This window comes from Arachis ipaensis, chromosome B2 (assembly GCF_059453495.1).
Source record: "Arachis ipaensis isolate K30076 ecotype BB chromosome B2, ASM5945349v1, whole genome shotgun sequence".
In the NCBI taxonomy this organism is placed as follows: Eukaryota; Viridiplantae; Streptophyta; class Magnoliopsida; order Fabales; family Fabaceae; genus Arachis; species Arachis ipaensis.
In genome coordinates, this window is record NC_142437.1 from 4296631 (window position 1) to 4319438 (window position 22808).

The 22808-nt window shown below is 27.8% G+C and overlaps 1 protein-coding gene and 1 pseudogene across 2 annotated transcripts; both read left to right on the plus strand.

Annotated features, from left to right (window-relative positions):
- Positions 1 to 11270: 11270 nt before the first annotated feature.
- LOC107626653 (putative disease resistance protein RGA3) lies at positions 11271 to 19037 on the plus strand. 2 transcript variants are annotated; one of them, XM_088504695.1, is made up of 4 exons: positions 11271 to 11548; positions 11646 to 11711; positions 15387 to 17822; positions 18670 to 19037. In XM_088504695.1, exons 3-4 carry the CDS (start codon positions 15408 to 15410, stop codon positions 18733 to 18735), a joined length of 2481 nt encoding a protein of 826 aa, XP_088360821.1. In that variant the 5' UTR covers positions 11271 to 11548; positions 11646 to 11711; positions 15387 to 15407; the 3' UTR covers positions 18736 to 19037. The 2 variants fall into 2 exon arrangements, with proteins under 2 accessions (XP_088360821.1, XP_016185033.1); XM_016329547.2 differs by lacking the exons at positions 11271 to 11548; positions 11646 to 11711 and having other exon boundaries at positions 15371 to 17822.
- A 547-nt stretch (positions 19038 to 19584) lies between these two features.
- Positions 19585 to 21454, plus strand: LOC148572871 (uncharacterized; annotated as a pseudogene).
- Positions 21455 to 22808: the final 1354 nt, after the last annotated feature.

Consider the following 22808-nt stretch of genomic DNA (forward strand, 5'->3'; position numbering starts at 1 on the left):
ATGTTGATGAGACTAGGTATAGAGGAATGATTGGTTCTCTTATGTACTTAACTTCCTCTAGACCCGATATTGTGCAAAGTGTTGGATTGTGTTCTAGGTTCCAATCCAAACCAAAAGAGTCACATCTTTTTGCAGTTAAAAGGATCATTAGATATGTTCATGGCACATCCAATTTTGGTCTTTGGTATCCTAAGATTGATGATTTTTCTGCAGTTGGTTATTGTGATGCAGATTTTGCTGGTGATAGAGTTGATAGAAGGAGCACTTCTGGTTTATGCTACTTCCTTGGAAAGTCCTTAAATGTTTGGTCAAGTAAGAAGCAACCAACAGTGGCCTTATCCACTGCAGAGGCTGAGTATATAGCTGCTTCTTCTTGTTGTTCTCAGCTTTTATGGTAAAAAACACAGCTTGCTGATTACAAATTAAAGGCTGAAAATATTCCCTTGATGTGTGATAATATGAGTGCTATTAATATTTCTAAAAATCTAGTTTTGCACTTTAGGACTAAGCATATTGAAGTGAAATTTCACTCAATAAGAGAACATGTCCAAAAGGGGGATATTAGTATTCAATTTGTTAAATCAGAGGAGCAATTAGCAGATATTTTCACAAAACCATTGGCTGAGGATAGGTTTTGCATGCTTAGGACTTGTCTAGGAATTTTGAATTATGATTCCTTATTTGAAAAGTGCTGATGTTTTTGCTGGAGCTTTTTGTCTCATAAACAGGTATGAGACAATTCTGGACAGATGATGAATGCTTCCTTCTAGTCAGCGTGTTGTGGGCTTATTACTAGTGAAAAATTAATCTGGGCCAACCTCAATTCAGATCTGGGTAGACCTATGTGTTTTATTAATTCAAACCACATCTGGGCCCAATATGAATGTTACATTCTTGCTTGTTTATTTTTTTTGACTTGTGTGTTTAAGTTTAAAGTTTTTTTTTTGTGGCCCGAAAAGGTTTTTAATCTAACTTAATTTTTTTTTACTTGGGAGGGTTCAGTTTAATTTTTGTTGTCATTCAAAATTTAAAATTAATTTCCTGTTTTATTTTAAAATCCAATAAAATCTTTCTTTTATGAGGTCATGTCTTTTCAAGTCTTTTCAAATGGTGATGCAGTTGCATGGTTTTAGAAATTCACTTTTTGGGTACGGTTACCAACACTCCCTCTCTTCCCTCCATAACTTCTCCACACACTCTTCGGTTTCTTCCCACTCACTTTACTGCTTCTCTTCCCTCAAAAGACTGAAACTAACCAAATGAGGAAGAAAACCATTGCTAAAAGGCCTCCTCGTGAAAAGGTTTACAAACTTCCCACAAAGCCTTCCACTCGCTCTCAAGACCGGACCTTTACCCCTTCTCCTTCTCCTCCTACCTCTCCTCCTCGCTGTGACCCCATGGCTCGGACCAAAAACACTCCAAGGTTCCCTGCCTCTGCCAAGCCGACGCCACCACCAAAGGCCACACCTACCAAGCCTGGCTCCTCAAAACATGGTTCTGCAAAGCCTAGCTCCTCCAAAGGCAAACGTCCAGCGACTGAGGAACCCATTCCCGAACCAACACAACCAAAATCCAGGTCGGTTCCAATGCGCTCTCAACGAGGTAACACTCGAGTCCCTCTCAAAAATGTTAAAGAACCAGAAATTGGACCTTTTGATCACAAAGCTCACTTTTTGACCTCTCATTCAAACTATAATCCCTATAGATTCAAATCTGCCATGAATAATGATTTTTATGAGGGAGTCATCCAGTATCGTACCCTATGCCCTTCATTTTTCGCTGATTTGCCATCTTTGAAAAGAAAAGGTTTTTCTTTTATTGATAACTTAATTTTTCTGGACTGGAATCACCTTTTTTACATCAAAAAACCTGTTTATCCCTTGTTGGTCAAAGAGTTTTATGCAAACATGACTTATCATGAAGGCACTGCTCATTCATATGTCAAAGGCCGAGATATCGTTTTAAACAATGAGACCATCAGTGATGCTTTGAAGTATACTGATGTTGGGCCTTGTGCCTACACGTCAGTTAAGTGGGATGAAGGAGTTGGTGTTTCTTACAATGATGCCCTAGCTAGTACTTGTGAACATATCTCCTTAATTGATGGCATTACACCCACACACAAAGCCCTAGGATATGAACGTGCTCAGTTGCACCGAATGGTCAACCACATTATACTTCCTCAAAGTGGTTCATATCAAAGGGTTTCATACACTGACACTCTTGTTTTATATGCCATTCTCACCAAAACTAAAATTTCATTTGCATATTTGATGGTTAGATACATGTTTGATTCTGTTAGAAGTGAAAAGGACAAAGCTCTTCCTTATGGCATGTTTCTAACTTGCATTTTTGAGTATTTTGGTGTTGACTTGACTAATGAGAAATATAAAAATAGACATTCATATCTAAAGGGAGGTGGTTCAGTGAAACAGAACAAAGGACCCACTAGATCTGAAAGAGTTGTCCTAGATGATGAAGATGACGATTTTGTTCCCGAGGATTCACCTGCTCCTTCCACTGAGGGTACTTCCATCTCCACTGGAAAGAAATCTACTCTGCTAAATGTGGTTAAGGATGTTGCTCAAGAGTTTGTCTCCCAATCAAATCACTTGATTGCCATGAGCAAGGAACAAAGAAAACTAGCTAGCAAGCATGAGAACTTTCTGAAGAAATCGAGGGATAGGGTGGCTGTGCTCATGAACTTCATTGATAACCTTCAAAATGATAAAGACATTGCCACTGATGTTGAAGAGGAAGTTGCTTCGGAGGGGAGTGGTTCTGATGTCTAGGATTTGTCTCATAAAAACTGATGCTGCTGCTCTTTTTGTCTCATGAACTCTATTTATTTTTGCTACTGTTGAACAGTTTTATTTTGGATGACTGTAATAACACTAAATACTGCTGCACTGTTGATGATTTAGTTAGGACTTTGGACTGTAAGCTAACCTTTTCTTGCAGGATCTGTTTTGATGTTTTTGTTGCTCTTGCTTGTCGTCCACCCTTGATGACAAAAGGGGGAGTAAAAGCAATAGTGTTCAGTTTTTGGTTTTTGGGTATGATTTCACTTGCTGATGATATCAACTTAATGCTGGGCTAATTATACAGTGATGTTTGCTTGATATTCCTTAGCCAAGAAAATTGTGCATAGCTCTTTATTGTGCTTTCTTTAAGTACAATGTGAAACAGGAACAAAGAGGAAAGCATAAATCCAGGGGGAGCTAATATTGAAAAGGAAAGGGGGAGCAACATAAAAGCAAATGACAAATGTCAAAGGGAGTTTCTAAACCTTACTCAAACTCTATTCCTTTTGATTATTGCTTAAATCATGTTTGTCATCAAGGGGGAGATTGTTGAATTAAGAAATTAACTAAATTAATTAATGATGACAAACATTATTTTTGGGCAAAATAAATAATTAGTGTTGATCAATTTTAATTGCATATTACTGATTATTTATAATATGTTGCAGGCCTAAATTTAATATCAAGCAGCCCAAACTGATTGAAATCAAGGAAAAAGGTTGGCGGGCTGTAAAGCAAGGAAAGCCCAAAGAAATCAAAGCAAGATAACAAATGGGTAGAATTTGAGTAGTACCCGATCCAAGCCCAAATTAATTTCAATTCCCTCCATCTTACACTAACCAAAGCAACATTCCCCTCCTCTCTAATCAAGTCAAATCATGGCTTCAGAAAAGTAAGAAAGAGAAAGAGAGAAAAAGCTTCCTCCCTAAGCTAGTAACCAAAAAAGTAAGAAAGAGAGAGTTGAAGCTTAAAGCACAGAAGCTAAAACAGAAAATCCAAACCAAATCAAGCTTAAGAAAGGGAATCCATCTCATCTTGCATGCATCAGATCTTCATCCCTTCTTCCCAACTCTCTGCTCTATCCGAAAATGGCATTCAAGGGAAAGTTGATCTCTGTTCTTTACTGCTACAAATCCACGGTCACAAGAGATTCTTGGGGACCAAGTTGCATCTCTATGGTTTAGATTTGGTTGACCATTGGAAGACAATTTCGGTTACTCCTTCATGGCTTTCGGTCAAGTTGGAAAAGTCAGAAGCAAAGGTCATACTTTGATGTTTGAAAAAGTGAGCTTGTGGGTTGGTAAAGCTCAGTGCTCAAGGAGTTGACCTAGGAAGATGAACTCATCAACATGCAAGGAGATAAAAGAGGTTTGCTGTTCATTCAGAAACAAAGGAGAGAAAACCAGTGAATAGAGGTTTTGTTCTGAGAGAGCTCTTTGAAGAAGTTCAACTAACTGGACAGTGTAACCTAATCAAAGGTGCATTCCGCCAGTATGAAGAACTGAATCAGAGGTTTGCAAAGCTGGTTTTTCACATAGCAAAGAGGCTGTTGATGAAGTCAATCTCCTTCATGTTTAACAGATTGTAATGTACTTTTCTATGTTTATCTTTCTGTAATTTCTTGTGAGAAAAGGCATTGTGAGAAAGCTCAAGTAAAAGCCATGAGTTGAAAAAGGCTGAGTGAAACACTTGAGAGAAAAATCTAGAGTTTTTTTCAGATTTCTTTAGGTATGTTTGTGTCTTGTATCTTGTACCTGTAAGGTATCCCTTTCTTAGTTGGGTTAGCACTAAGAGGTATAGTTAGGTATTAGCATAGCCAATGTCAAGTTAGGTTAAAACTTAAGTGTGAAAGGATTGGGTCAATCCTGTGTTATTGGTGTATGTAATACTATTAACTATAGTGAAATTCTTCCATAGTTGTGGAGGAGACTGGATGTAAGTTGCATAGCACAAGGCAACCGAACCAGGATACATGCTGGCGTTAGCTTTTCTCTTCTCTGCTATGTTCTGTTTTTTGATATTCATGAGACAAAAATAAATTGTCTCATAAATTTCCGCTGCTGAGTTCAAACAGAATCAGAATTGCAAATTTGTTTTAAAGGGTAATAACAGCAATCAAAAAGGAAGGCATAGATTCAACCCCCCTTCTCTAAGCCTACCACAACCTTCACAAACTTAACAACAAGCACGCTCACCCATACGAGCATGTTAACACAAGCGCTACTCAACGGTTTTCATAGCGCGCTTTGTGTTTCTCCTTCTCCTCCTCTTCCTCCTCATTCTTCTTCTCCTTCTTCTTCTCCTTCTTCTTTGCGTTTTTCCTCCTTCTTCTTCACGTGTTTTATCCCCATCGTCTTTTTTATTGTTGTTATTGTTGCCACATTTTTTTCTCCTCCTCTTTTTATTAATTTTACAACATTGTGTATTTTTTCCTTCTTTGTTTGATTTTTTCTCTCAAAAGGAATTATAAGAAAACGAAATAAAAAGATGAAGAAGAAGAAGCAGTAGAAGATGAAGAGTAGGAAGAGGAAGAGTTTTAAATTTTGTAGAACTTATCAGAATAAAAATACACCTAAATATCTTCGTGTTACGCCCAAATATCTTCGTGTTACACCCAAATTTGCTGCAAATACAGAAAAATATTTTCTCGAATGCTGCATTTTTTTCTTCTTCTTTTTTTTCTTATTTCTTTCTTTCTTTTGGTTAAATGAATGTAAGTTTCTCCTCTTCCAAGTAATTTTGTACCATTGTGTGTTTTTTCTTCTTCTTTGTTTAATCTTTTTTGTTTTTATTCTTGTTAAAACAGTAAAATAAGAAAAAACTTCAGAAGGTAAAACAAAAAGAAAAAGATGAATAAGAAAAAAAAAGATGATGATGATGATGATGAAAAAAAAAAGAAGAAGCAGCAGCAGAAGATAAGGAGGAGGAGGAGGAGGAAGAGGAAGAATTTTGAATTATGCATAACTTATCAGAATAAAAATACACCCAAAATTCTTTAAAATACACCCAAATTTGCTGCAAATACAGAAAAATATTTTCTCTAATACTGTATTTTCTTCTTCTTTTTTTCTTATTTCTTTATTTCTTTTAGTTAAATGAATGTAAGTTCATCCTCTTTCAAGTAATTTTACAGCATTATATGTTTCTTCTTTTTTGTTTGATTTTTATTTTTATTCTTGTTAAGAGAGTTTAAAAAAAGAAGAAACTTGAGAAGGTAAAACAAAAAGTAAAAAATGAATAAGAAAAAAAGAAGAAGAAGATGGTGATGATGAAAAAAATAAGAAGCAGCAGTAGAAAATGAGGAGGAGGAATTGAAGAGGAAGAGTTTTGAATTATGCAAAACTTATCAGAATAAAAATTCGCCCAAATATCTTTATATTACACCTAAATATTTTCGTGTTATACCCAAATTTGCTGCAAATATAGAAAAATGTTTCTTCTAATGCTACTTTTTTTCTTCTGAATTGAACCACACCTCACCTTAGTCACTTGATTGGATTCAAAGCAATAATTAATTTCGTTCTGGTTCAATTGATAATCTGAACCTGAATTATTTATTATCTTTAACAATGAGATAATTGATGATAGAGGAAAAAAAGAAAAAAAAAAGAAAAAAAAATCCAATAAAAAAAAGAAGAAGGAAGAGGAGAAAGAGAAAAAGGAGAAGTAATTCTAATATTTTTATTTTTATTGTTAAAATTTTTGTCAAATATATTAAAAAAGTTATTAAAAATATATTTTTTTTACAATTTAATTATATCCAAATAAATTTTACATCACCAACCAAGTTAACAAAATTGACTTTCATCCTTGGATAAATACTCTGCCCAATTTCAAAATATATGGTTTTTTCATTTCTAATTAACAAGAGTAATGAACATAATTATTTTTGGATGAATTTTGGATGTGTTAAAAATTTATTTAGTGTGCAATTTTATAATTCTAGATATGTTATAAAATCAGTTATACTAAAAAATATATAAATATAAATTTGAACGAATTTTGGATGTATTAAAAATTATTTTTGTTTAGAAAAATATAAGCATAAATTAAATAAATTTTGGATATGTACCAGTATTTTATGTGTTATCTTATTATTTTTTATGTGTTATGAACATATATAAAATAATAAAAAAACTACCACAAAAATAATCACGTGAGAAAGAAAAAAAAATAACGTTTAAATACAAAAATATGAAACTAAAATATAATTAAAAACGGAGGAAAAGAGGTGATATTATTTAATTAATAAGTTAATTTTATTATATGTTATTTTAGATGTGTTATAAATATATTTAAAATACTACATTAAATTTTTACAATATATCTAAAATAATATAATTGTATACAATTTAAATTATGAACACATCCAAAATTGAAGTCACATTTAATATATATATATATATTAAAAGAAAAGAAAAGATGAATTATTAAAAAAGGCACTAGAGTAAAAGAAAAGATGAATTACTCAAACATTTTGATTTTTTTAGTAGTTTGACTCAAATAAATTAAAATATAAATTATTTTATTTATAATAATTCTATTACTAAAATCAAATAGAATCAATTTAATTATTATTAAATAAATAAATTATTATATTTTTTAAAACATAATTAAAGATGTTTATTCTTACATTCCTTAATATATTAGGATTAAAAAAAAGGACAATACCTCGGTGCTGAAGTAATTTTTTTTTAGCATTGGCTGAAATGAGATGTCAACAAGATAAGCAAGATAAATTGTACGCATGGTATTACTTTACTTGTAAGTGTAGATAAAGACTGAGAGAATAGCAGCAGGTATAAAATTGTATCAAGTTTGTGTTGGATTAATTATTTAATAAAGTATATTAATTTAGAAGCATGAACAAATGATTAAAAAAAGATAATATTTTTGTCCGTTTTTGTTGATAATGGGTATGGGCATGCCGTTTCTTTTTCAGATGGGCTATTGTGAGAATCTATGGCTTTGAACAAAAAATTATTTTGGGTTGGGATAATAATAATAATAATAATAATAATAATAATAATAATAATAAAATATTTTACTCTTCTCCTTTAAGAGATGTTAAAATAATACTCCTCTTTCTTTTATTTGTAAAATATACACTCTCCTCTCTTATAGTTTTTAAAAACTCCCTCTTTAATTCATTTTAATTTTTTTTATTAACTAATGTTAATTTTATCTATTTTTTTTAAAAAAATTTTTTTTACAAAAATACTCTTTAATAAAGATTTATTTTTTGTCATTAAATTTTACTTACCAAAATATTATTTAATAAATTACTTTTTATTAATTAAATTATATTTTTATTAAAATATTTTTAAAAAAATTAATAATTAAATTATTTTTTTCTAAGATATCTTTCAATAGGATTTTAACTATTAAATGGTGATTTTACTAAAATTTTTGTTAAAAATTAGTTTTTATATTTTATTATTAATTTTTTGATATCTACATATATTATTTTAACATTAGATAAAAAAAAATATTATCACTGTTAATATGTATAATCGTTAATATATATTGATATCAAAAAATAATCTTACTAAGATTTTTTTATTTATGATTATCGGATTAAATATCTGAGTGTGAAGCATTTAAGGTTTATGATTTAGGATTTAGGATCATGTAATTAGAGTTTAATCATTAAAATTTACATCAGATAAATTGGTTAACCCTAAACCTACAACTAAGATCCTAAACCCTTGTCTTAAGAATTGGCTTAGCAACATTAAATAAATTTCTAATTTTTTTTGGTGTAATTACGGTACCGAAGTATAAATTATTGTATAATTTAGTAAATTACATTCTACATCATCAAAAAAGTTTAGCTCTGTTAAAATTTGTAATTATGATAGTTGTGTATTATATTTATCATTAAAATTTTCTTAAAATATAATATTTAATTTATTATTGACATAAAAAATATATAATAAAAATAAAAAGTCATATTTTATTTGTTATGTGTACTTTATTAGAGTAATTTTATTATTATTTATTACCAATGTAAAGTACTTTAATATTAAAGATGAAAAATTAAATATTTTATTTATCATTTGTACAGTAGCATAACATATTCATTATTTTTTATTATTACGATAAAAAATATATCATATACTATTTATCTTTTGTACAGTATCATATTATTTTTATTATTATTTATTGTTAACATAAAAATATCTAATGTTAATCATAAAAAATAAAATATTTTATTTACGATATATACACAATATTAAAATAAATTTGTTTACATAATTATTTAAAAAAAATAACTTTTAAATATTTATTATTCGATCTCTTATTTTAACTATTATTTTATATCATAAACTCTAAATTTCAAATCTTAAATTATAAATCCTACTAACCTAAAATGATAAATCCTAAAACGTAATCCCTATTAAATTACAATTTAATAATTAAAAAATTATTAAAAAGTATCTTAAAAAAATAATTTAATTATTAAATTTTTTAAAAATATTTTAATAAAAATATAATTTAATTAATAAAAAAAATTTATTGAACAGTATTTTAGTAAATAAAATTTAATAATAAAAAATAAATATTTTGCTAAAAAGTATTTTTATAAAAGTAATTTATTTTTTCTTAAAAATAGATAAAATTAATATTAGTTAATACCAAAAATTTAAAATAGATTAAAGAGGGAGCTTTTTAAAAGTTATAAAAAAAATATATATATATTTTACAAATAAAAAAAAGAGAAATATTATTTTAATATCTTTTAAAAAAGAAAAATAAAATATTATTATTATTATTATTATTATTATTATCCCAACTCAAAATAATTTTTTGTTCAAAGTCATAGATTCTCACAACAGCCCACCTGAAAAAGAAACAACATGTCCATATTTATTATCAATAAAAACAGACAAAATATTATCTTTTTTAATCATATGTTTATGCTTCTAAATTAATATATTTTATTAAATAATTAATCCAACACAAATTGACACCATTTTATACCCCTGCTATTCTTTCAATTTTTATCTACATTTGCAAGTAAAGTAATACCACGCCGTTCACGCGTATAATTCATCTTATTGACACTTCATTTCAGCTAATACTGAAAAAAATTTACTTTAGCACTGTAGTACTACCCTAAAAAAAAAAAAGGTAAAATACAAAACTGATAGTCACATAAACAGTGGAGAAAAAGAGAGAGAGAGAGAAGAATCTTTATGGTTTTATGACTTTTATCTACTTTACGTACATGGAGACTGACTTCACTGTAAAAAGAAAGAGCACGCATACCAGAGAGAAAAAAAATGATAGAATAAGATAGTTATGGATAAGAAGTCAGAGAAATTTTAGTATTTAAAATTTAAATTAATTTTAGTTAAATTATATATTTATCTAAAAAATTGAAATATATTTTAATTAAATTTTAATTAAATAAAATTATTTAAATTAAAAAATTGATTAAGAATTAAAATTTAAAAAACAAATAGTATTGTTTTTTTCTAATTGATTATTGGAAAGGGACAAAAGACGTGTGTACTACTGTACTATACTTGAATTAATTAACAAGAGAAAATAGTGCATGATTAGGTATAGTAATTGAAGTATGTTATCTCTATTAAACCATTTCCAGTAGGGAACTTATCTCAATTTCTATTTATGGTCCATCTATTATAAAAAGTAACTCCACATCAGTTTTTGCGTCATAAACAGTAAATAGGAACTCAAAGCATCTCTTTCTTCTCCATTAGGAGGAACTAACTTTAGTCTCTATTGTGGTCCTACTTAATTAATTAATTAAAATACTTAAAATTAATGTAATTATTTTTTTTCAATAATATTATTTAAATTTATAAATTTAAAAATAATTCACTATTAAAGGATATTAATATTAAATAAATTTATATATAACAATAATACATAATATATAATTCGAAATTACACTAATTAAAATTTTTAACGGCTAATTTTGCAACGGCTAGTTTTTACAACTGCTAATTTTAATAATGTAGTTAGCATTTTAAATTCTAAAAATAAAAATAACCAACCAAACTAAAATTTATTTTGTAAAGTATAAAAATTAAATGTATTTTTTAATGTAAATAAATTTAATTAATTATAATTTAATATAATAATATAAATAATATTTAATATTAATTATGATATAAATAATTAATATAAATTATTAATTAAATAAAAATTTAATTATTTAATCTAATTAATTATTATAATTATTAATAAATTAATTATAATTTAATTACTTAATTAATTATTATTTAAATAATTAATATAAATTATTAATTAAATAAAAATATAATTATTTATTATAATTATTACTAAATTAATTATTATTTAATTATTTAATATAATTATTTAATTAATTAAAATTTTATATAATTATTTATTTTATATAATTATTGAACAATGGGAGTCTCCATTCAGAGGATCCAAGAGAAAGCATTTTTTCTCAACTCACTCCAATGGTTAGTTCCTATTTTTACCGACATGAACAGTGACAGAAACTCCAAAAAAACAACTATTGGAGTTGCTCTTATACACCCTTTCTTCAAGTTCCTCTATTCCACACCCTTTCTTCAATTTCTATAGCTCTATCCGTATAACTCACTTCTCATCTCTCTGTCCAACAAAAAAAAAAAAAAACCCTCATCACTCCATTATTGCTCACTTCTTCAATAAACTCATTACTCATCCACTAATACAAGAGAGTCCAAGCAAGCAATAACCAAAATGTTCACTACTTGAAGGTTTTTTTCTTATTTCTTATTTTTTTAAGTTTACTCAACTCAATGTGTAGTTCTCAAATGCAACAAGTTTCTAATAATAAAAATTTTTCTTTTTTAGCTGCAAAATATATGAGCTGTTATTTGATGTTCTTTGGCTTTAATCACACTTCAGCAACCTCAGGAGGTATGATATATTGATTAGTTTTCAAAACAAGAATTTAGATCTGAATTTTTTATTCTAGTTTCTAATTTTCACTCTTAGTTCATATGTAAGGATTTAGATCTGATCTTCTCGTGCGGCTTCTTTTGTTATTATATTTCAATTTCCACCGTTTATTTAATTTTTAAAAGTAATGAAAATTAAGTACTGAAAAATAAATTAATATTAATAATGGTAGACTATGGTGTAATTTTTAAAACTAAATTATAGCTTTTTAAAAAACTATTTAAAAATTTATAGAGAAGTTAAAAGAAATAACTTCTCTTATAATACTACTACTTCTTATCACATTTCTATAAAATAAGTACTTTTATAACTAAAAACTCAAATACAAAATAATTTATTTATAAGTTACTTTTAATATAACTATTTATTGTTTAAGCTATTTTTTTAAAAGGAGCTTAATTAAGATGTTTACCCAAACTAAATCTTAATACTACTACTTTTCATAAGTTAAAAGTTCAAAAAAACTTCATAAGTTAAAAGTTCAAAAAAATTAGTTTTGAAGTTTCAAACAAACCCTAAATCATGAAGGGAAAAAAACATAATATGGTAAACCTTCTAAATGTGCAATTTAACTGAGTTGTTAAGAGGTTCAAAAAAGATGTTAATTTCTGTATTTTTAAACTATTGTTCTGAGAGCTGAAATCAATCTGATTAATCGAGAATCGATCATGGAATCAATTTAGTCAGGATAAAAATTGATCGACAATGAACTGATAAAAAAAAGGTCAAACAATCAATTAATCGATCGAATTAGTTTGGTTTTTAGCAATTAACTGTTTAAAAATAATAAAATATCAAAAATTATTTTATTAAATTCTATTCAACATGATCTAAGTTTGGTTGAATTTTTAAACCTCTAATTCTGCTGATTTGATTATTGGTTTAGCTTTCAGAACTTTTGTTTAAAACTGCCCTTTTACATATATATATGTTTTATCAACTATGTTAAATGTATATTAAATTAAAATTAGTTATTAAAGTAGAATACACATTAAAATATAAAATATATATTAAAAATAAATTAAATTATACATGTATTTATATATAAATACATAATAGTTAATTTTAATAACTAATTTTAATGTGCAAAAATATTTTTAATATTTTATATATTGACAAAATAAGAACTACTTTTGACAAAATATTAATAAAATCTCTTTCTTGTACTATTTGACAAGTTCAACAGAATACTGGATTGCACATTTTAAATAGGGTAAATTACACATAAGCTAAAGTTCGGGAGATAAATTATTATCATTATTAATTGCTTCCAGTTTTATATTAACATTTGAATATTTGTTGATGAAATTTGGACTGAGATTCGTTTTAATATCTTTGCCCTTTGGTCGAAGGTTAAATTATTGCAAGCAATCAGATAAGTTCAGTTATGCTATGAATTTTGAGACTGCTTTTGAAAAGGGATTTTCATGTTTTTTCTTTTTTTCAGTAGACTTGAGAATGATATTGCGCATTTAAATTATTCTTGAAATTTTAGTTACACCAATTATGTATTTAAAATTGAACAGCACCACATTAGTTTCTGATATCTTTCTCGTTAACAATGCATTGATATGATTTAATGATATAGATTTTTAGTGACATATGTTATTTTATGATTTGATTATGTATATAATGGTATGATGACAGATTGGTTAATAACACGTGGTATAATGACGGGTTAGTTAATGATACGTGACATAATGACGTAACAACGTGTAACAATATTATTCATGTATTGACATCTGTTATATTATTATTGTAAATGTATTAAATTGGTCTTTAATTTTGTACTAAATGATTTATTTTAGTCTATAAAATTAAATGTTGTACACTAAATTAGTCTCTTCATATTTTTTTTTTATTTTTTTATAAATTCAAAATTCTTAATATATTTGAATGTACTAATTTTAATTCTTATTTTTCACAAGTTGTTTAAATACAAGTATTTTTATAGAAGATAAATGTTAAAGAGTTATCAAAATTTATTATTTTTTGTTATCACTTTTAGCTATTAACCTCCTTTAGTGGAATAATCTAATAACATATACTTTAGTTTATATTTTTAAATATTAATGGCTAACTATTAACCAAAATAATAAATTCTAATGACCCTCTAACATTCTTCTTTATAAATTTCAAAATTTAGTTTTAACCATATACATTTTATTCATAATAATTTAATATCGAAAAATTTTGTAGTATAAAATTATGTTATTAATAAAAGAGCCATATTGATTGATTGATTATAAAACATATTTTTTATTTTAGTCCAAAAAAGATGTATTTTATAGGAACTGAAAAATTTAAAATATATATATATTAGTTCTTAATTTCTTATAAAAAAACACGTATATTTTTAGGCAAAAATAAAAAATATGTGTTAATTAATCATATAATTTTTTTACTAAAATAACATCTTTATATATTACAAAATTTATGTGTATTAAATTATTATAGAAAAAATTAGATAATTAAAATTAAAATTTTAAAAATATTTTGTAAAAGTACTTGTATTTAAAAAATATGTGAAAAATATGATTGAAGTTAGTGCATTTAAAGATATTGAAAATTTTGAATTTACGAAAAAAAATAGAAAAAACTCGTGAAGAGACTAATTTGAAGCACACCATTTAATTTTAGAGACTAAAATAAATCATTTAGTGCAAAATCAAGGATTAATTTAATTAGTGCATATGTAACGATGATATAGCGAATAATATTATGACACGTGACATAAGCTGACACATGGACAAATAATATTGTGACACGTAATATAATCGTCCACGTTAAGATACCACGTGTCATTAACCAATCCGTTATCATATTATTACATGTGGCTATATTATAATATGATACGTCAATGTGCCGTTAATAAAAAACGAGTAAGAGATTAACGTAATGCACTCTTACCAATCTTAAGGATCTAAATTGGTACAATTAGAATCTTAAAGACAATTTTAGTGTACGAGACCAATTTCAAAGACCATTTTAAGAATTTATTAAAATATCTATATATTTTGTTTAGATTCAAAAATATCGAAACAAAAAGGTTTGGACTATGCTTTTGGGATGATATCTTTTGGATGAATTCGTTACTTATACACTGCTATTCAACCAAAATATCTAAGGAGACCTCAAGCTTTGATAATTTGAAAACTTGATAGTTTGTTTTATATACATATATATATTGTGTTCTCTGGTGATATTGTTTTAGATGGTTAAAAATATTATGTGTTAATTGACAAATATTCTTCCAACAAATGACACGTATAGTCATTAAAATACTGTTAATGTTGGTTGATTGAATAGTGTACTAAAAGGGAGTATAGTAAATGGTAATTTTATTCGAGGCCAGTTTTCTCCAATTTATTCCAACCGCACACGTTAAAATACTTTTTTTAAAGCAAATTTCAATTTAAAGTTTGTCATTTACCACACTCCCCTTTAATATGCTTTTCAATCAAGCAGCATTAACAATATATTGATTACCATATGTATACTTTGTTGCAAGATTATTTATCAGTCAATACATGATCATCCTTAGCCACCCAAAACAATGCTACCAGAAAACCCACCACACATATATGTATATATATGTTCTTGGCCTCTAACATTACTTTTTATCACCATAAGGTTCCACTCATTGATTCTTCAATGGCTGAAGTTGTTTCTGGTGCGGCATCAACACTCTTGGCCAAATTAGCAACAAAATCATTCCAAGAGATTGCTCTAGCATGTGGTCTTAAAGATGATGTAAAAAAGTTTCAAAGTTCTTTGAGAACCATCAATGCATATCTCATAGATGCTGAGAACAAGCCAGCAAAAAACCACAGTATAGATGAGTGGTTGAAGCAACTCAGAGATGCATTTGATGACGCTGGTGACATATTAGATGAAATAGAGTATGAAGCAAAACTTAATGAAGTGGTCAAAATGTATGGAAGCATTAGCACCAAGGTCCACCGATTCTTCTCATATACAAGTAATCCACTTGCATTTCGCATCAGAATGGCCCACAAAATCAAAGATATGAAACAGAAGATGGATGCAAAAATAAGACAAGGGAGAGACTTGGGTATAGTTGAACAACATGTCAACACTCCAGCTCTGGAGCACAATTTACCATGGCGAGAGACTGCTTCTTCATTGCCTTTCCGTGTGTGTGGTAGACTTGAAGAGAAAGAGGAGATTATAAATTCATTGATGACACAAAAATCAGAAGCTAATAGTATTGATGTGATCTCAATTATTGGGATTGGAGGTTTGGGAAAGACTACACTTGCACAAATGGTTTACAATGATACCCGAGTGAATGAGCATTTTGATCTCTTAATGTGGGTGTGTGTATCTGATGATTTTGATGTGAAGAAGCTAATACAAAGAATCATTCATGCTGCCTTAAAGAGAGAGAATGTGGTGGATGCAAATTCTAGTTTGGAATATATGATATCTCTTCTCAATCATACGTTGCATGGTAAGAAATTCTTACTCGTCTTAGACGATGTTTGGAATGAAAACCACAGCAAATGGAATGAATTGAGAAATCACTTGTTAGGAGTAGGTGGTGACAAAGACAGCAAAATTATAGTGACCACTCGTAGCAGAAATGTTGTTGACATTGTGGGGAGTAATCTTGTAATAAAATTAGAAGGACTTCCTGAGAATGAATGTTGGAGGCTGTTTACAAAATGTGCATTCCAAGAAGAGAAGGAAGAAGAGAAGTACCCAAGGCTAAAGCAAATTGGGGAGCAAATTGTTAAAAAATGCAAAGGAGTACCCTTGGCTATAACAACTTTGGGTTGCTTGCTTAGATCAAAATCTCATGATGAAAATGAGTGGAGAAAAATAAGGGATAGTGAGGTGTGGAATCTCAATCAAGAAGAAACTGACATTTTGCCATCACTCAAATTGAGTTACAATCACTTGCTACCAGAAGTAAAGCAATGTTTTTCATACTGTTCTTGTTATCCAAAGGATTATGAATTTGAGGTTTTTGAGTTGATTATGTTCTGGATGGCTCATGGACTCCTCCAACCTACACGCGAAGAGGAAGATGCAGAAGATATTGGGGAGTTGTATATTAAGAAGCTTGTTTCAACATCTTTACTTCAAATTAATGAAGAAAAAACTTTCTTATTTCCTGAGTTTCAAAATTTGATGACATTTAAAACACTCAAAATGCATGATCTTGTACATGATCTTGCAAAATTAACAATGAAAGAGTCAAGCAGAACAAGAACCGTTGTGCAAGAGGGGCAACAAGAAGCATCGATAGAATGGATCTCCGACAAGTTCAACTATATGAGGGTGTTGCACCTAAAAAAAGATACGGAGTTGAGCTCGTTTCCTGATGATTGCTTTGCCACAATGAAGAAGCACTTGAGATTTCTCTTTCTTGAAAATTTTCCTAGTTTGAAAAAGCTTCCTGATTCCATTTGTAAGCTGCAAAGTTTGCAGAGTTTGGGCCTTTATTGTGACAGCCTTCAAGAACTTCCCAAAAACATGAACAAACTCATCTATCTACAATATTTGCTTTTGATGGGAATCAAAATTACAAGTTTGTCTTCAATGAATATAGGGCGCTTCCAACAACTCAAATTCTTGTATCTTTTCAATTGTTCAAAGTTAGTGTCCGTACCAAGTGCTGTTGGTCGCTTGACTACTTTAAAGAAGCTGGGATTTCTTTGGTGTGAAGAGCTGATGAATTTTGAGGATGAAGAGGAAGAAGGAAAGCAACATGTGGTAGTAAATAATTTAAACCTTCAATTGTTCTTTATCATTGGATCAAAAAAGTTGGACTTTTTACCAAAATGGCTTGAAAGAGCTACTAAATTGCAATATTTGAGTATAGACATAACAGGGATAAAATCATTGCCCACAAGGTTGCCGATGACCTCTCTTGAAGAACTTTTTATCTATCGGTGTGAAGAATTGTCATCTCTTCCCAACATGGATCAAACTCATAATCTTCAGTATTTAGTGGTATATGATTGTCCCGCATTAAGTGCAAGGTACAATAAGCAGACAGGTCCAGATTGGCCCAATATTGCTCATATTCCATATTGCAAGGTTAGTTCAAATAGTCTATCTCATAATATTACAAATCTAACGATACTAGTTTATTATTATTATTATTATTATTATTATTATTATTATTATTATTATTATTATTATGCATGAATAATTAATTGTTGATGTTTTATGTTTAATTAACCAGTTAGAGTTATATCTTACTCTCCCTATAATTAATTCTAACACTTTTTAAATTGACAATCTAATTTTCTTTCTAAATAATTGTGTATAATTTATATCTAAAAGGTATGGTAGAGTGGAATACTTCCAAATTTTGAAAATGCAATATAATATAGGTTATAAATTTATACTTTCAACTTTGAGTCATACCCTAATAGCCATGTTTCACTTTAATTTTAAGAAAATAATGATATTAAGATATTAAAATCAAAATTTTAATTAAATGAAATAAAATTCCTTCTGTTAGTCAGTTGGTAAAAATTTTCCAAAGTTAGTTAATCATTGCTTTTAGTTATTAACTATCCAAATGTACATTATCTTTAATTATTTAAAGCCCGTGCAATATTCGTCAATAAAAGCACAATAAGCTAATTATTATGTGAAATACAAAGAATGCATAACTCTTAACCTTTTGAATATTGCCTATACATTATTTAAAATGAGCACAAAATTTTATTATAATTGTGATTATAGGAATTGATGCATGAATCTTTATTCTTGGATAGTGAAATACTGTTTTATTGTGAATTGACAGAAAATGGAAATTTAGAAAATTATAAAACAATTTAATTATATTTAGTATATATATGCATGGTTGAAGTAAAGCTCAAGTTATTTCAATTTCATAAGCACTAGTCTGTCTACTGGCCTTGAATTATTGCAGATTGGATATTATGATGATGACGACGACGAACGAAGAAAATTAACTGATGATGAAGATGGAAATTGATGTGGAGTTTTACGTAAAGAAATGAAGAAAAGAAATGATAATTTGTATAATGTCTTTGCCTAATGGTTGTGTTTTAATAATTGCTTTGTTTGGCAACTCAGATCATGTCTTTGGCTACAACTACTTTATAAATGCTTTATTTTGTGTGCTTCGATTGCTTTTGTATGTCCCATTTTCTTTTAAAACTGAAAGAAAGCTATGTAGCTGGGCACCTCAAACTTTTGGGTCTTGAGTTTGAAGTAGTTTGAATATGTCAAGGTTTTAATTGTTCTAGATTTCTATCTATTTTATTCAATTTTTAATTCGGTGTTACAGCTAAAATTTCTAATCACATTTTGATTGTGCAAACAAATTTTACATCCAAGCATGTATCTTATTTCATTCATCCTTATTACAATTATAAAATGGTTAAATGACTTTTATAAAATACATGTTATTTTGCTTTAGTTGTTATAATTACTTTTCTTTTGATTCACTAAAACTTAATTGGAGTGTTTGGATTTCTTTAATTCAGGACAACAAAATATATATTTATATATAAATGACCACAAGAACATCTGATCTAAGCTTAATAAAATCTATTAACCTTTTAGTAGCTTGGAAATTAGAGACTTATAAAATATGACAAATCACGTCAATAAGTCAACGGCAGCAAAAATTTATCCAAATCAGCCAAATTAAAAACTGGTTCATGAATTAGCCAAGAGATTTCTATATAGTTCGAATCTACCTAATTTAAACTGCATTTCCATGTAATTCGAATTACACACACACCCACTAATTTGAATTTCCAGGTTGTTTCAAATTAGTGGGTGTGTGCGTGTATGTAATTCGAATCTGTACATGAAAATGCAGTTCGAATTAGGTAGATTCGAACTATATAGAAATGTCTCTTGGTTGATTTATGAACCAGCTTTTGATTGGCTGATTTCTGTAAATATTTCCTCCCCATGGCTTAATATAGTGATTTGCCTTATAAAATATGGCAACAATTAATTAAAATAAGAAAAGGATTATTGAAATCCTATTAATTAATATTAATATATTTGTTAATTCAACTATGTTAGTTTAATTTGTACACCAAAATTAACTACTAAAATTAGTTTCTAGTATAAAACACACATTAAAATACAAAATACAAAATACTCATTAAAAATAAATTAAACTATATATGTATCTATACAAAAATACATAATAGTTAATTTTAGTATACAAGCTAAGTAATACTTTTGTTGTTAATTAGAAGACATGGAGAGTTGTATATTAATAAGCTGGATTCAGCTTATTTGCTTCAAATTGATGCTTCTTCCTACTCCTTTAATTTGAAGAATTCAATGACATTTAAAAGACTCAAAATGCATGATCTTGTATACATGAACTTGCAAAATTAACAATGAAGGAGTAATTGGCCTCTGACAAATTCAACTATCTAAAAGTTTTCAACTTAGAAGAGATGAAATTCACCTCATTGCATGATAATTGTTTGGCCAAGATGAAGAAACACTTGAGATACCTCAATTTAAAAGGTTGTAGTAGTTTGAAAACACTCTCTAATTCCATTTGTGACTTGCAAAATCTACAACGTTTAAACTTTCCTAAATGTTACAACCTTCAAGAGCTTCCAAAAAACATGAAAAATCTCATTAGCCTTCAATATTTTTTTTTTTAATTGTCAAAGTTACAAGTTTGTCCTCCATGAACATAGGACACTTTCGACAACTCAAATTCTTGTTTCTTTGGTATTGTACAAAGTTAGTGTCGGTACCAAGTGCTGTTGGTCGCTTAACTGCTTTAAAAAAGCTAGTGATTTATTGGTGTTCTGACCTGGTGAATTTCGAAGGCGAAGAAGAAGAAAAGAAAAATGTGGCAACCTATAGTTTGAACCTTCAAGTGCTTGTGATTAATGGATCATTTAAGTTGAAAGCTTTACCTAATTGGCTTTACAGAGCTACTAAATTGCGCTATTTGAGAATATGGGGGGCAAGAATGAAATCATTTCCCACACGCTTTCCAAGTGATTCTCTTGAAGAACTTCATATCATTTCTTGTAGAATATTGTCATTTCTTCCCAACAACATGGATCAATTCCATAATCTTCAATTGTTAGAGATAGATGATTGTCCTATACTAAGTGCAAGGTATAACAAGAAGACAGGTCTGGATTTGAAAAAAATTTCTCATATCCCACATTGCAAGGTTAGTTTATTCAATTTCTAATGCTTTATTCATATTTATGTCTCTAAATTAAAAGATCATTTATTTTTTAAATTAGTTTCTGGAAGATTTTTTAATTAAATTTATCCTTCACAAGTTTTAAATTTCTTAAGCTTTATTCATACTTAATGTGTCACATTAATAAATTTTGTCTATTTTAACGTCGTCAGCAATAAAAGTAACAGAAAAATTAACGTGACTAACTTAAAATCTTTGAAAGACAAATTTAATTTAAAAAATCTTTCAAAAACCTATTTAGAGAGCGAATGACTTTTCATACTTCAGAGACGATTTTGACTATTTAAGCATTGAAAATCCTTACATACATACACTTGTTTGTGGCTATATTTATTATTTCATATGTCATCTGTATTAGCTAGTAGAGTAGTAGTGTAGCCTTGAATTTTTGCAGATTGATGGGAAAGACCAAAATGATGATGATGATGATGATGAAAATGGAGGAGAGGCAATAAAGATCAAATATGAAGGAAAGAAAGGGAAATAAAAAGCATTATCTTTATGTGTAGTGTCTTTGTCTAATGATTCTGTTTTAATTGCTTTGTTTTGAGTACAATTCATATTTTTTAGCTACAAAAACTTTATCCTTTATATAATGTTGCATTATTATTTAAGACTGAAGTAAAGTTATGTATTTGACCACCTCAGACTTGAGTGTATATGTTGAGTTTGAAACTATGAATAATATGTTAAATTTGAATTGTTCTGATCGATTTTTAATTTAATGTTATAGTTTAAAAATTTCTCAGGTTTTGATTGCATAGAGAATTTAATACTACTCAAGTACCTTATTTCGTTCATCCTTTAAGAATTAAAAGATAGTCTTATATGAAATATTTTAGGCTTAACTAAGTTTTTAGTTTTTATGAAAATATATTATTTTGTTTGGGTTCCTGTAATCTTTAACTAAAACTAGAAGATTTATTTTGGTCATTGTTCTCATCCGTTTTTGATAAATAATAATGTAACATATTAAATACTGGCATAACAAATTCAAATATTAGCCTTGGTCTTAGTATTTGGGATTTTATCGAATATAAGTTAAGAAGCGTTTTACAAAATATAGTTGAGATTAATGATTAAAATTACTGAAATATTAATATTTTTAAAATATTTAACAAAAATTAAATAGTAAATATATAATACCAAAATGACAAATTGATCATAACTATAAAAACAATAAACATAAAATCTAGAACAAATATATGTTAGAAAGTCTAACAGTTACCATATTTAAAAATTAAATACAACCAAAAATAAAAAATTTATTTAGCATTAAAATTTAAAATTAATAGAATAATACAACCATAAATTAAAAGTGCAGCATAATTTCAAGACCTAAAAAAATACAAGGTAGAACTTGGGAGAAATGATGTGTCCATAATTTTTTATACTCCTTTTTTATTTTCTTTTATGGTATAAAATATTTTTTTTTTTAACTTTTCCGATTGTTGATATCACATTGGTCAAATTCTTTCTTTTGGAGGGCGCGTAAATTGAAATTTTTTTCTAAATAATAAAAATCAAATTTTAAATTTTTAAGTTATAGAAATTCTAATATTATATTATAATATTATTTAACAAAAATTTAAACTAATAAAAAATACATAAACAATTATATCTAACAATAATAATATTATTAGTAATTCATACGGATTCTACGATAATTATTATTATGGTGGTTATAGTAGTATTATTAAAATTAAAATTATATATTTTTATATTATTGTAACATTTTTTACTTTTATTTTTTAAATAAAAAATATTTTTAAATATAAAAAAATATTACTTTCCTTTAGGTTGACAAAGTTATATAGTAATTATAACATCAATTATATATA

Excerpts from the sequence above, each read along its gene's own strand:
- LOC107626653 (XM_088504695.1), top strand. The coding sequence starts at position 15,408 with ATGGCTGAAGTTGTTTCTGGTGCGGCATCAACACTCTTGGCCAAATTA. Across the intron at positions 17,823-18,669 it reads CTCATATTCCATATTGCAAG|ATTGGATATTATGATGATGA; the intron begins GTTAGTTCAAAT and ends GAATTATTGCAG.